The 14,094-nt window shown below is 45.0% G+C and overlaps 1 protein-coding gene across 1 annotated transcript in view; it reads left to right on the forward strand.

The window, feature by feature from the left end:
* The first annotated feature begins 2,276 nt into the window (after positions 1-2,276).
* EXPH5 (exophilin 5) overlaps positions 2,277-14,094 on the forward strand; it is a 37,394-nt gene continuing 25,576 nt past the window's right edge. Inside the window, 1 exon segment of the mRNA XM_030477481.1 lies at positions 2,277-2,395. Coding sequence (XP_030333341.1) covers positions 2,277-2,395 — 119 coding nt within the window.

A 14,094-nucleotide genomic window follows, 5' to 3' on the forward strand; every position in this document is an offset into this window, starting at 1 on the left:
TTGTCATTCTTCTGAATAATTCCATCACTGGTACAGAATGAAAAACTTATTTCTTTGTTATCCTGAAAGACTCTACATTGCTCATGTATTAAATGAACATCTTGTCCCTGCTCCTCTCTGCACTGCAAGTATGCTAGCATACATTTTGGTGATGCAAAAAGCACCAATTAATCAGATTGCTAGAAACAAAGAAAAAGGATGACACAAACTTAGAAATACAATTCCATTCTTGACTTACATGCAGGATAAATATATTTATAGGTAACCAAATTTATGGGTGAATGTCACCTTTCTTTGTAAAGCCTGTAGTACACCACTTCCTTTGCAAACTTGTGAGAATACGCACATCCTTCCTATGTATTCTGTATGTATGTATTTATCTTTTACCATAGAATAATTTGGGTTGGCAAGGTTGGTTTAAAGATCACCTAGGCCAGCCCCCCTGCAATGAGCAGGGACAGCTTCAGCTAGATCAGGTTGCTCAGAGCCCCATCCAACCCGACCTTAGATGTTTGCACAAAAAGTTAAGAAAGCACAACTTCATCAATAAGATAAAACTTGTTTTTAAGGCAAGAGTGGGCATTGATGAGGTTCACTGCAATGGATGTATAGGAAAAAAGTGTTACCACACATTCCCCCTCAGCTCTGGGAACAGATCCAGTGTGATGCGGAAGCACCGTGAGCAATTGCTTCCCATAACCTGCAGGTGCCAAGCAGAAAGGGAGAGCAATGTCTCATCCACTGCCTGGGAGACTCCCGTGGAAATCTCCATAGCTCAGCTTCTGCTGGTAGAACAGTCCCTCCACAATGCTCAGTGCAACAGGAGGGGCAGGACCGGACACTTCTTTTTAAAGAGAAGTTCTGTAACCTTTGAATACGCCAGTGGTGGCTGTGGCTCTTGCAGCTTTAGAAACAACACGCTTGGATTTTACCCAGAAACATCTGCTATACACTATTAAAAATTCACTGTGTTTTTGTGGGAGACACCTCCTCTTGACATCTTCAAAACACCACCGTTCTTCATAGCTTTCATTACATCTTCGTCAGTTGTCTCACAGCCTTGTTTTCGTTGTTTGGTCACCAAGAATCAGGTAAGTTCCTTTTTGGGCCAGACTAGTGCCAGAAGCTACACCAAAACAAGGAACTTCCTGCAACCCATTATTCCAGATGGGTTCTAAGGTTCTTATTTCCACTTGCACCACACAACTTCCTAGTGGGGCAGCATCCTTCCTCAGCCCCACGTTAGCCTGCTGCAGGGTTGGATGGTGGCTGCGTACAGCTCAGCCCCGCTCCTGCTGCATACCACATTTGCACTGAGTCACTTTTCCGTAACAAAGATTGGGGTTAATTTTCCTCCTCCACGTGCAGCTCGGTCCTGAATAAAGCCCTTCTTTGGTGGAAAAGTTTCGAAGGTCACTTTACTGACTATACAACCAGTACAGCATACTCGACAGACACCTGCTTTGGAGAGACACACCCGTTGGTGCTGCTCCCACCAGCACAGAGATGAGCTGCCTTAGAGCCGTTAGAATGAAATGAGGATGAAATTACTGCTGAACTGTGCTTACAGCGCCCAGGTCAAGGACTTCTGTTCTCTACTATTTCTTCTTTAAGTGAAACCTTGAAGGACAGCAAAGATGAGACACTGCCCCGTTCTTCCCCCGTGGAAAGGTTATCACCTTGCCTCCACTCCGCAGGACTATCGGCATGTCCTCCTGCCACGGCAGGACGCTGCGGGACCCGCGGTGGCGGAGAAGGGCGCCCGGGCGGAGCAGCGGGGCCGCGCTCCGGTGCCGCGGAGAGCGAGGCGACGGCTCCGCCTCACGGCCGCGAACGACCCGGCGGCGCGGCCCCGGGCCCGGGGCGGACGGCGCCAGGCGGGCAGAGGCGTGGCGGGGTCCGGGCGGGACCCGCACCGTCCCGCAGCGGCTCCCGGGCGGGCGTGTGCTCCGCCTGGCAGCGCCGGGGTGAACCCCGCGCCGGGCGCGCACCGCACACACCTCATCCAAGCGCCGGCCGACGGGGCGGGCACGGGGCGGTGGCTGCTCCCGCCCCGCCCCGCCCCGCCCGCTCCTGCTCCGCGGGGTGTTGTCCAATGCGCGCCGGGGCGGCCGCGGCTCCGGCTCCGGCTCCCGCCGTCCGGGGCGAAGCGCGACCCGCCGGTGCCGGCGTGCGCGGTCCGCCCGGGGCTCGGCCATGCTGGTGTCGGTCCAGGCTCGGAGGGGGTCAGCGCTGTCCGCCTGCCTCCGCCCGCCCGCCCGGAAATAAGCAAAGCCATGACCGCAGCGCCTCAGGGGCCAGATCTCAGCTTTTTAAACGAGGAGGAAGCCCGCGCGATTTTTGAGGTGCTGCAGAGGGACTCGGAGCTCCGGCGGGCTGAGAAGGACAGAGTCAGGTACGAGGCTGAACACCTCCTCCCGTCGGGGTTGCGGCGGGGAGGGGCGGGCGCACGGCCCCAGCCTGGGGAGTGTGGGGGCCCCGCTGGGAGGAACGGGAGAGGGAGAAGGGTCGCCAGGCGGGCGGGTGTGTGTCGCCCTGTGGGGAAGGAAGGGCACAGTGTCGCAGGGGCAGCGCGGGCAGGAGGGCCAGGCTCGCTGCGGGGTCCTACCGGGGGAGCGAGCTGCCGCCCGAGCCGCTCGTCGCGGGCACCTGCAGCATCGGGACGTTTCTGAAACGCGTGTTGTGACAGAGACGGCTCTGAGTCACGGCTGCTGCTCCCCGTGGCTGCTCTCCTTCCCCGAGGAGGATGTGGAGGGAAAGGCCACTCCTGCCTTTCCCCGTGTGGCTGGCGGAGGGTTAGGCTAAAGGCTCGTACGCGGGAGAGAGACAGCGGTGATAGGGAAGTTTTGCGGGACCTTGGAGGAACCCTGGCAGCTCTGCAGCCCTGGGGCAGATGCCGGAGCCGATCCTGGCAGCTTTTGAAAACCAAGCCAGACACTCACTTGACTGAAAGGTTGTTCCCAAGACCCTTTCAAGCGACTTAACTGAATTCCGTCCTCATTCAGGTACGCAAGTCACAGCACCTTATATGACCCATATGGAGAAATAGAACATCCTTGACCTTGTTTCTGGCTTGTATCTCCTCTGTATGCAGTCAACAAAACTCTGTGTTGTAGTGAAAGCAAAGGTCGAGGACGTAATAAAAATTATGCTGGGAAATGAGCTGTTTATTATTAAAAGATGTAAGTTCTTCCTGCAAATGAGACGAGGTACCTTGTGGGCAGTCTGCAAGTGAGAGCTAGCGTCCTCTCAGATTCACAAGTGGGCACTTCTCACAAGCAATGCTTTCATGTGAGATGTAGAAGGAATGTTAATGAGTAACTTTTCTGTCAAGTGGATTTTTGTATTATGCATTTCTTATTTCGCTCAAGTGGCTTTTGTGATGGGCATGCTTAAACATCAGGTGTCAACACTGACTTTCATCCAAAACTTGTCTTAGCTTTCTGCAGCATGTGAACCCGGGCTGAGCTAAGTTTGGCAATTTCTTACTTCCATAATTTGGCATCACGTTTCTTTCTTTGGTTAATTTCACATTATGACCCCCCAAAAGGAGGAATATTTTGCTGGATATCAAGAATTACACGGCTGGATACTTGTAAATTTAAAACCCTGGGAAAGACTAAAGCTGGAGCAAATGCAGTGAGGATTCTAATGCTGTGGAGAGGCTTATGAAACAACAGCCTGCTCTTGAACTCGAGGCTTTCACCTGCCCCCAAATTTGTATTTGTTTTTCTGCCTGTGTACTTGGGACAGTACACAGACACTCACTGCTGTGAGTGTGCAAGTGAGGAGCACCAGTGCTCCTCTCTTGTTGGCCCGTTAACAACATATGGTTCTTGTGGGAAAGATGAATCCTCTCCTTACTTTCTTTTAGACAGTCTCTAATTGTTATTTTGTCAATAAAAGTGGTCTCTCTTTGTGCAAAAGCAGTCAAAATAAACATGGTATAAGAGGACGTTTCTGGTGATGCTTTACTGAGATGGAGTCTACTTTAAATCTCAGTTGAAGAGGCATTTAGAAGTTGAGCAGAAGATAGGTGAAGTGTTAATGAATCAAGGCGCTGTAGTGAAATCTAGGTTAAACCCTGTTTCTGTCAAAGGCTTTGTATGTGTGTCCTCGGGCAAGTTTCTTAATCTCTCTTGGGTCTAATAAAAGTACTTTCTTTCTCACTCCACTTGTCTACCTGGTCTTATTTAGACTGTAAGCTCTTCAGGCCACAGGACTCTCATCAGGAGCAGACAGCTTCCAGGCTGCATGGATTTGCCCTGTGCTACTATAATCTAAGTAATAACAACAGCGATCACCCTGAAGGCCCAAATCCTGCAGTTCCTATATAACCACAGTGAGCTTCAGAGACTCTAACCCAAATTGCATTTGCTTCTCTTTGTCCCATGTGCCTGCCCCTTGGCTTTATGTCACTTATTACTATTAGTTTGATAATTAACTTTGTACACAATTTTTTCAGTTCAGAAGTTTTAAAATAAAAGCACTGTGTCAGCCTACTCCTGGGACGTTTTCCAAGGGTGATTTTGAAGCTATTTGATTCATGCTGTCAATCAAATGAGGTATACAGGAGATGCTGTGGAATGGAAGGAGGAGTTCCATCAGTACTACTTTTTTTGCATGAAGTGATTGAAGGGAGTTGTCCCCCTAACTGCTCTTGAGCATGGTTTTGGAAAGAGCTAGTTGGAGCTGGGCAGGGCCAGGAAGCAAGTCAGTAATAACTAGTGGGCTCACTGCTCAAGTTTGTTCAGTGACCATCTTGATTTACAATACATCATGTCCCTGTATAGACCAATCTAGACTGGATTGACAGGGAACAAAGCATTTGCTGACAGACCACGAGTCAGGTTCTAATGACTGCACTGATCTCATGTGTGCTGTTTGATGTCATATGAGCAAGCACATACCTGTCTGCAAATCTCTCAAAAGATCAATGAAAAATTGAAATCCATTCCCAGATACAAATCTGAAATAAAAAAACCAGGAGCAGGCTTTTCTCTTTTTACAAGCTTAATTTGTTATAGAAAAAAGAGTGTTAATACCAGTTAGTTTTGAAAGACAAAATCAGAAATAAGATCCAAAGATGAAACCTGACATCCTGCATGGCTTATTGTCTCCAACGAATGACAGCCGTGGTTCAGGGGAGCAGATTTTCACATAAACACAAATGTATTGCAGCGCAGCATGAAATACTGACCTCCTCAAGTGTATTGTAACAGTAATTGTTTATAGACAAATATATATATTATTCTTTTCTTGCTGCTTAGCTGCGCTGGAAACCTGATAGAACCACTGGATGTCTCTTCACCCAGACAGCCCACACCTTAGTGAAATTCAGTGCATATCAGGAGCATTCTCTGGAAAAGACCGGTTGCTTTATAAAGCCCTCTCCATCTCTCTTTCTCTCCATAGCCTTTGTGTGGAGCAGAAATGTGTGACTTACGTGGTCAATTGCGCACATATGTGGGCCCCGCTTTGTGCTGTCTCTCCCTTGTTCCTCCTGATGCCCCAGCACATCCTCTGGGTACTGTTGGCCTTTTCTCGGTTCCCTCAGCAGGCTTCAGACCCCTGAGACTGCCTCGGAAGACTTCTCAGTTTTGCCTTCCCATTTATGCAGAAATTAACTGTGTGACCTGTTGGACCGTCATTTGTTCATGGTACTGGCGGGGCGCTGAGCTCCTGATGCGCCTTGGGCTGTTTGTTCCCAGGAGTGCGTTTTTTCGCTTGTGTTCTCCTTTCCAGTGCCCTCTCGTGGCTCGCCTCAGCAGCACCTTTGAACAGCAGCAGCAAACCAGCCGTACCTGACTGCTCCTCCCACGAAACAGGTTCAGAGAGGCAGCAGCAGACAGCTTTGGTATAACTCACATGAGTGTTCGCTGCCATATGCACTGAAAAATAATTTAGAAACTTATTAATCACGTAGTTAATAATTTAAAAGAAAGAATACAGATTAGTTTTGGACTTGGGTAACACCCAGCTTCAGTATTTCGTGTTGTTCATCAAATCCAGCCTCATTCATAATATCAACCTGGAGAAAACCTCATTTATCATAAGCATTAGTGTGGGAGAAAAATGGAATATAGGGTCTGTAGATCAATATACATGCATTGTTCCATAATAATAATAGCGATGTTAAGACAGAAATCCAACTGAAGTCACAAAATGCTATTTTAGTAAGCCTGGTTAATGAAACTGATGATTTTGCATATGCTTGTGGAAGAAGGTTCCTTCTTCCAAATATTTCAATCACCCAGGAGGAATTGACCAGGAAGTTACATGCCCAGGAGGAGACAGGGAGGAATCCATGTTCAGAGGGTAGTATCATGTTCGGATGGCTCCCTAACAATTCAGTTTCCACAAGGATGCCATGAATACTTGCTGTAGGCACAGTTATTAATACCACAGGTCAACTTCCCATATGTAATGAAATAGGCCTGAAAATAATGATATCAAAACATTCCAGGTCTTAATCGATTTCTGGTTTTAAGGCTTCAGAGTGCACCCATCTCATGTTCTCAAGCTTTGTTCTGTAGCTGTCAGGGACAGAAATGAAAAAAGAATTGACAGCTGATATTTGCATGCAGAGCCCCAGGTCCCAAAGGCTTAACAAACCTGTAGGCGCTTCTCTTTTCTGTCCTTTCTCCGAGAAGCCAATGGAGAAAGCTGACAAGGAGTCTGCTGCTTCCCATCTCTTCAGAACAGCACTTCAGAGCCTGGCAGGTAGCAGAGGGACTGGCAGTCCCTTAGGAAGGTTCAGCAGCAATAGGTCATGAAGCTGTGGGATACAGAGGTGGAGCCGCTGCCTTTTATCTCCGAGGCAGCTCCTCCCTCTGCAGTGTGGAAAGACAGACAGTGCCCAAGCAGGTGTCCTTCCAGTCAGCTCTGGGGCTCCGATGCCTCAGACTGTCAGAGCACTGGGTGCAGAGATGTACCTCCAGCACTGAAACAGCACCAGAGCCCAGAGAAAGCAGCTGAGAGGAGAGGAGCCAGGAGACATGGAGCCAGCTACTTAAAAGAGGCAGCAGGTAGGGGGTTGTGGCATGGACACAGGCAGCTGGTACATTTGCAGGTTGTCCAGAGAATGAACAGTTGGGGATACACAGCAGAAGAGCTGCGGATAAATAGAGAATCTAAAAGGGCAGAAGAGCTCTGAATTCTTTAATTATTAACTTTTATTTAGGAGATTTGTCTGTCCATAATGGGAGCAATATAATGCTCCTATTATGACTATATACAATAGCCTTGTGTCATTTTAGTTTATTAATCCTTGAAAAAAGGGACATACTGTTTTCTTCACTTTCAAATGAGACACTGGAAATAATTGAGAGACTGAGCCACTGAACAGGGAAATGAACCTACCTCCCTGAATAGCAGTTTACCTGCTAGATCATGTTTTGAGGAGTAACTATGCCTGTATTGTGTAAGGATTTTTTTCTTTATTCAGTAGGAAGAATGTGAGAAAAAATGACCAGCTCTAGAACATATTTTAGGCATTAGCCGCTGCCTATGAATAGGAATTGAAAAAAAGAGGAAAGGAAAATGGAGTTTTTGGGAGAGAAGAGCACTCATTCCCTTTGCTTTAATTTGTTTTGCTTCTTTGCAGGTTGGTTTATGCTTTTTTATTATTATTATTTATGCAGTATCTATGATCTATGACAGACTTATGACTGTGAGAATAGATGGCAGCAAAGCAGAGGTTTGTTTTAATTTATCCTCAAATTTAAAGATGAAAAGCAAAAGAAATTAATTGGGAGGTACAGTCAGCACCACTCACCGCTCCTCTCCTGGTGACCCATTAACAACGTATGATTCTTGTGGGAAAGATGAATCCCCTCCTTACTTTCTTTCAGACAGCCTCTACAACCAATCATTTAGACATAGTTATTTGTTATGGGATCACAACTGTTCTTACAGCCTTACGGCAGATCATTTACCGAGTTCATTGTTGCAATTCCTTATTGTATTCTCTTGACTGAACTTTTACTCTCATGGGGCTGGCAATAGAAGGTGGGAATTAAACGCTGCATGGGGAACGTATTTTTTTTCCTTTTTCCATACTCATAATCTTGGAAGGCATTTGTTGCAGAGGTGTAGACATACTCAGTGCCCTCTTGATGCTTCAATGATTTTGTCTTGCTTACAGTTTGGGGGGTCTGACATTGCAGCCTTTATTTTGGTTTACTTGCAGAAGTAGTCCTGTTGACCCTCTGGAAGCCTCTCAGAGACTAGGAATAATTTATTGGGTGTAGAGATCTAGATTAGGGGCCCAACTTCTTATAATGACAAAGAATTTTTAGAATCCACTCCAAAATACCCATAAGCTGCATGCGTGGGGAGAGCAGGCAGGATACCAGGACAGCACCACTTGTGTATATCATTGTTCCAGTAGAGCTCTCTCCCTGAACAAAGCATTAATAAAGAAATTCTTGCATAAGAGATACTCCGCCCGGGATGTTTCAGGACACAAGTGCTCTTGTTTGTGGAGGTGATACTATTATTATTTACTACTGATACTGTGCCACCGGCATGTTTAGTGGTTTGTAAACACTTGTGAAAACAGGTCCTTGAAGCCCTGAAGCACTAGTATGCTGAAGAAATGTAAATAGAAGCAAAAAGGCAAAAAATTTTAAAACCTTTACTTGTTTTGATAAATGATTACTGTCAAAAATGATCCCACTTTGGGGCTCCCCTTGTTCAGGTGGGTGTACTGTAACCAAAGGCAATTAATGAAGTTGCATATCAAGTTTTTTCCTCATCATTAGTTTTTAAGAATCCTATTTTGTGGTGGGGCCTGGAGTCAAGAACTGGGGCTTCACGTGCTATTTTCTATATTGGTTTTAGCCCTGTGCATCCAGGCTAACTAAACCGAAGTCTGTGGTGTAACTCCAGTTTAACATCTACAGAGCAGGGTCTGGACTGGCATCGCTGGTCTTGTCTTTTCATAACACACTCATTTCAGTGTTACAAAAAGTCCTTTTCTCCACAGCTTTGAGCTTCTTCTTGTTTGAGAGCAGGGGTTTTTCACAGTGTGTAGTGGCAGACACCGGAGTGTGTGGTGGAGACCTGCAAGCATGTTTTGAGGTTAGCTCTGTTTGGAACAGCCTGTCTGGTTGTGCACTACATGTGTTTCTTCTTTCTTCATGTTACTGCGGCCACAGGCGCTCCCCATGGGGCTGACAGGGCAGGGCAGGGCAGGGCAGAGACATGGCAGGGCGGAGGCCAGGCTGTGGGGCTGAGCCAGGGCTGGGACGGGGCCTGGTGGGGGTAACCACGTCCACCACAGCACAGTGGTCGTGGTGCAGGGCTTGGTGATGATGCAGGGCCAAGGTCAAGCCATGAAGTCACGTTAGGGTCAGGCCTGGTGACAGTGACCGGGGTCAGCCATGGCCCCATGATGGCCGGGCAGGCCAGGGGTGCAGTGGCCAGGCTGAGGCCAGGCTCAGCCCGGCGGTCAAGGCAGTGGCCATGCACAGCTGGGGCACATCTGGGGCTGTAGCTGGGGCAGGGCCCAGTGGGACAGCTTCTGTTTAAAAGCAGCTCCCAGGGGCAGGAGGGGTGGCCCTTGCTGAGGCTTCTGGCTGTCTTCATGACAGCTTTCTCCAAGGCCACCAGCTCTGCTCTTCCAGCACTGGCCCTGAGCCATAGGAGTGGGGACACACTCAGGGCATTTTTACCCATGCTCATTCAAACACAGGCCTTGTGCAACGGTTCAAACTAATGTCTGTATTTTCAAGTGACAAAATACTGTAAGAATTAAAATCATAATGTTTATTATTATCTAGACCACTTTCTGATGTCACTGGAGCTGCCAGAAAGAAGATACTTGTTGAGACTGATGAGATTTAAGCCAAAGCTTACTATTAAGGCCATGGATAAATGTTTTCTAAGTAAGTCCAAGCTTAATGGTGAAAGTAGAATTAATTAGGCTTTGTCTATATGGATAAATTGGCCAGGCTTCAAGAATAAATAGGTCAGACACAACAGTACATTAGCTACTAAGTAGACATTAACTAACACTAACATTAACTAACATTAGCTACTGAGTAGACAGTCAATATGGGGAGTTATTCTGGAATAGTGAATGCAGAACAGTCCAATTTTGTTAGGTTTTCTATGGAATTGTGACCCAGTTAAGGACTTGAGCACTTTGCAGGAAATCTGTGCACTTCCCAGGTTTGGCCTTTCCAATAGTAATGTCTCTGTGTTCTCAATACCCTCTGTCTCCTCCATAAATCAAGTGCAGAAATTAAAATAATAATTGACATTAGTGGGAGTTGGAAATGGCCATCAGGTGGAAGAAGACAGCTTCCCATACTAAGTAAGCAAAAAGTCATGGAGGTGCATGGAGAACTGTCTAAAATGCTGAAAACATTAGCAAAGTACGGTCACTCTCACTTTAGCTCAGCTTCCTAATATATGTCTATTAAAAGGTGTTTGTAATGCCAGTGGCACGTGCAATAGAGTCACTGGGGCTCTAGCAGCTAATGGCAGTAAAGTGTAACACACACTGCCTGGCATTGCTGTAAGGAAAGGAATAACTACCACTCTGCAGCAAGCAGCCTTGGAAGGACCCCAGAAATGTTTTCAGGTGCTGACAGCCTCTACACATTGTGTCCCAACACCTTCAAGTCCTTGCACATATTTCAGAAATATTAAATTGGTTATGCCAGGAAGTCAAAAGGGTGTTGCACAGGAACATGTCTGATTCGTATTCAAAGTGGCTGGATATCTCCCCTGGTACTGGCACAGCTGTGCTCCAGTGGCGTGTTCAGGTTATGTGTGCCTTGTAATACTGTCAAAGACTGCAGCACGTGCTTTCCGTGGTGAAGCCCAAGGCACTGGACATCTGCTGAGTCTGGTCCCTGAGGTACTTCAGATTCTTGGGTCCATCTAGACATGCAGCACTTGCACCTCCTGTAGATATTGCTCTGGAAGAGACCTGGCCAATGTCTGAGAGCAAAGCTTGTTGGGCTGTACGTCAAGACTTCAGCAGATGTTCATTGGTTTGTATCAGATACTGTTTTGACGGCATTTGAAAAATGTTGCATGCATCCATCTCCTTTTCTTCTGTAAAATTTAGGGTTCGCCAGTGGTTTATGTGTACTGAATTTAAGCAGCCTTCAAAATCTTTTTGCTCTTTGAATCTGCTTTTCAAATCAGTGGAGTTTGGCCCAACAAAGTTTTGAGCTTTGGGCACAGAGACCCCATTTTAATCTGTGTCCATAACTTTAACACAGGACTATATAGACTGAGGGCTGACCTCAGTTCAGCCTTTCCTGTACTTGTGTTAAATTGAAAAATTACTTCATTCCCTGGACCTGACAGTCTGAAAAGTTTCACAGCTTACATATTTCATGTGAGAAATTCTTTAAAGCAAGTAGGGAGAAAGTGGGACTTTTTCCTAAGGATTTGTGCATCTAGATGTTCACATGAAATGCATTTCTAATCCTTCTTTGCAGATAGATTATTATGTTAACACTGTTAAATGTAACAAGCTGTATTTCAGTGGCTGCATTTTGTACTCCTACAAGAAACTATAATCTTTTTATCGGTCTTACCTCAGAAACAAATAGGTATATGTACTGGTACCATACTGTGACCAAACACATCAAAACCACAAAACAAAAGCTAAGAGTAAATGATGAAAAGCATGGTCTGTTTACATTTTATAAATACACGTAAATTGCACACAGCTTGATTTGTGATTGGAATAATTGAGGAACTACAATATTTCTGCTTGCCGTATATTTGGATTTCTAGGTAAAGGGGCCTGAGTGCAAAGCTGCAGCCAAGTAAAGCTGCAACAATGTGGCTGGGGTGCTCTGATGTCTATTTCCTCCTTCACTATAAACTTCTATGTTCTTAAATATATACGTATTTTATACAAAATTATATACATATAAATATTATATTTAAAATATTATTTTACTATAATATTTCTATTTCCAGTGGAAAAGTTGTGATAAATTATGAGATTCTAGGATACTACAGCAGAGGATCTCTGTAAGTATATAAGCATTGTATTTCCGGATGAAAAACATCCACTGTGTGAACTTCTAGAGCTTACATTAGTTTAAAGTAATGTAAATGAGGCTTTTGTAGCGTTACAATAACATGTCAACTGTGTGCAGGTACACTCTGAGCTTCTGTCTTCTGTTGACCAGAACTATTAACTCAGCTCTGTGTGAGACTCTGCACAATTACCTGAGATTGCAAATTGAGAACCCTAGGCTTCGAGCTTACCTCTGTACGAACAAATGTCTAAGCCAGTCTGGAGCCTCTCAGCTTTAGAGCTCTATCTAGACCCATGCACTACCACACACAAACCTGCTTGCACAGATGAGACCTTGGTCTTCATCTGAAACCAATTCCCCTTATTCAGAGTTCTCAACTGGCCTGTGTCTCTTTTCATGGTTTTCCCCTTATATTGTTACCTAGAAAAGGTTTTGCGTATAGGAAGTCATACAAAAACATGAGAAATGGCATCTGCATTGTATGTCTTTGTAAGGCAGTTAAATTACTTGTGCTGTAAATTACTTGTGTAGATGGCTGTCTCTTTGCATGCTATCAATATTTATAAAAGGTCTCACAATCAACTAGCAGCTCTACCCTGGTAGAGTAAATATGTCTGCTGTTAACCATTAGCTTCAGGTTTATTGAGATACCTAAGAAAACCTGATCCACAGCCTTCTAACACATTATGTGGCACGTACCGTGTATATCTGTATTTCTGTGTAAGATTTCCAGGACAGAAATTCAGGAGCCCAAAACTTATTCCTGTCATGCAATGTTTTTGGATTGAGACTATATCTGTCCCTGCAAACAAATCAGAATATTTACATGGAGAATTATATCCATTGCACCTATTAGCATATATTAATGCTAATAGAAATTCCTACTAATGAAGTCATCTCATTAGAGATATTAATTACTACCATTTAGAAGCTATGTGACACACTTTAAAAATGATAGGTAGCTTTCTTTTCCATTGCATCTTGGATTAGTTTTGTTATTACCATATAATATTGGTAGGTAGCTTGTGAGTATTGTAAATAAAGTAACACCCTCTTTTTTTTTTTTTATTTGTCAGTTGCAGCCTGTACAGAGAGTTTGTAAACCAGGTGTAAAACATTCTCAGAGTGGAGCTTTCCCCTAGTTTGCACTCACTGTAGAGGAAATAGCAGAGAGTCAGCCCAAACTGGGGAGTCACCAACAGCTGTGGCATGACTAGTGGTATTTTACCTCATTCACTGTTGTTGACCAGCTGCCCAAAGGACTATAAGCTTTCGTATTCTAAGTATGTATAAACTTAATTAAATATAAACTTAATTAAAAGTTAATTTTTTTTTAATTAAACTTAAAAAATAAAGGCTATACTTACAGCCTTTTCTATTTGCACCAGCAGGGCTGAAATAACGTTTCCACTGTAAACCCAGGGTAGCTGCTAAAGTAGTTTCACATTAAAAGTAATGTTTCAAGGCATTGTTACAGCTTGAGGTGGGTGGTTTATCACCCTCAGCTCCCCTGATTCCACTTTTTAATGCTCCGTGCTTTAAAAACTTAACTTTACAAAGACAGTCATTGAGCTCCTGATTTCTAAGCTTTAATGGCAACTTCTGATTCTTGAGCTGCCAGAGCAGAGAGCAGTTATGTGGTCAGGATGGGAAGGAACCTCATCCTTGCCCTTGCGATATTTCGTAGTTTTCTGTTTCAAGGAAAGTGTCAATCTGTGCTCTTGCCCAGGGGAACACACAAACACTTCAAGGAGAAATGGAGTGTTGGACTTGGTGAAGGAAAACAGGAACTAGAGTAAGTCAGCTGCAGTGTATTCATTTCATATCGTTTAATATGAGAAGTTAGTGCTTTGGGGAAAAACAGAGGTGACTTCTAGCCACTATACAGAGAGTGGTTAAGTTAAAAATTGTGGACACAGAAGACATTGTGAGTTATAGAGTGGAAAGAGGTATTCAGTGCATAGGGAATGTTTCATGTATGCTGACAGTCTCGCTGTCTTTGTGGATTGTGTGTAATGAATACACACACTGCCACCATATTAGGCTATCCTAAAGCAGGTGATCAGCTTTAATTTAC

The sequence above is a fragment of the Strigops habroptila genome, chromosome 2 (assembly GCF_004027225.2).
Source record: "Strigops habroptila isolate Jane chromosome 2, bStrHab1.2.pri, whole genome shotgun sequence".
NCBI lineage: Eukaryota > Metazoa > Chordata > Aves > Psittaciformes > Psittacidae > Strigops > Strigops habroptila.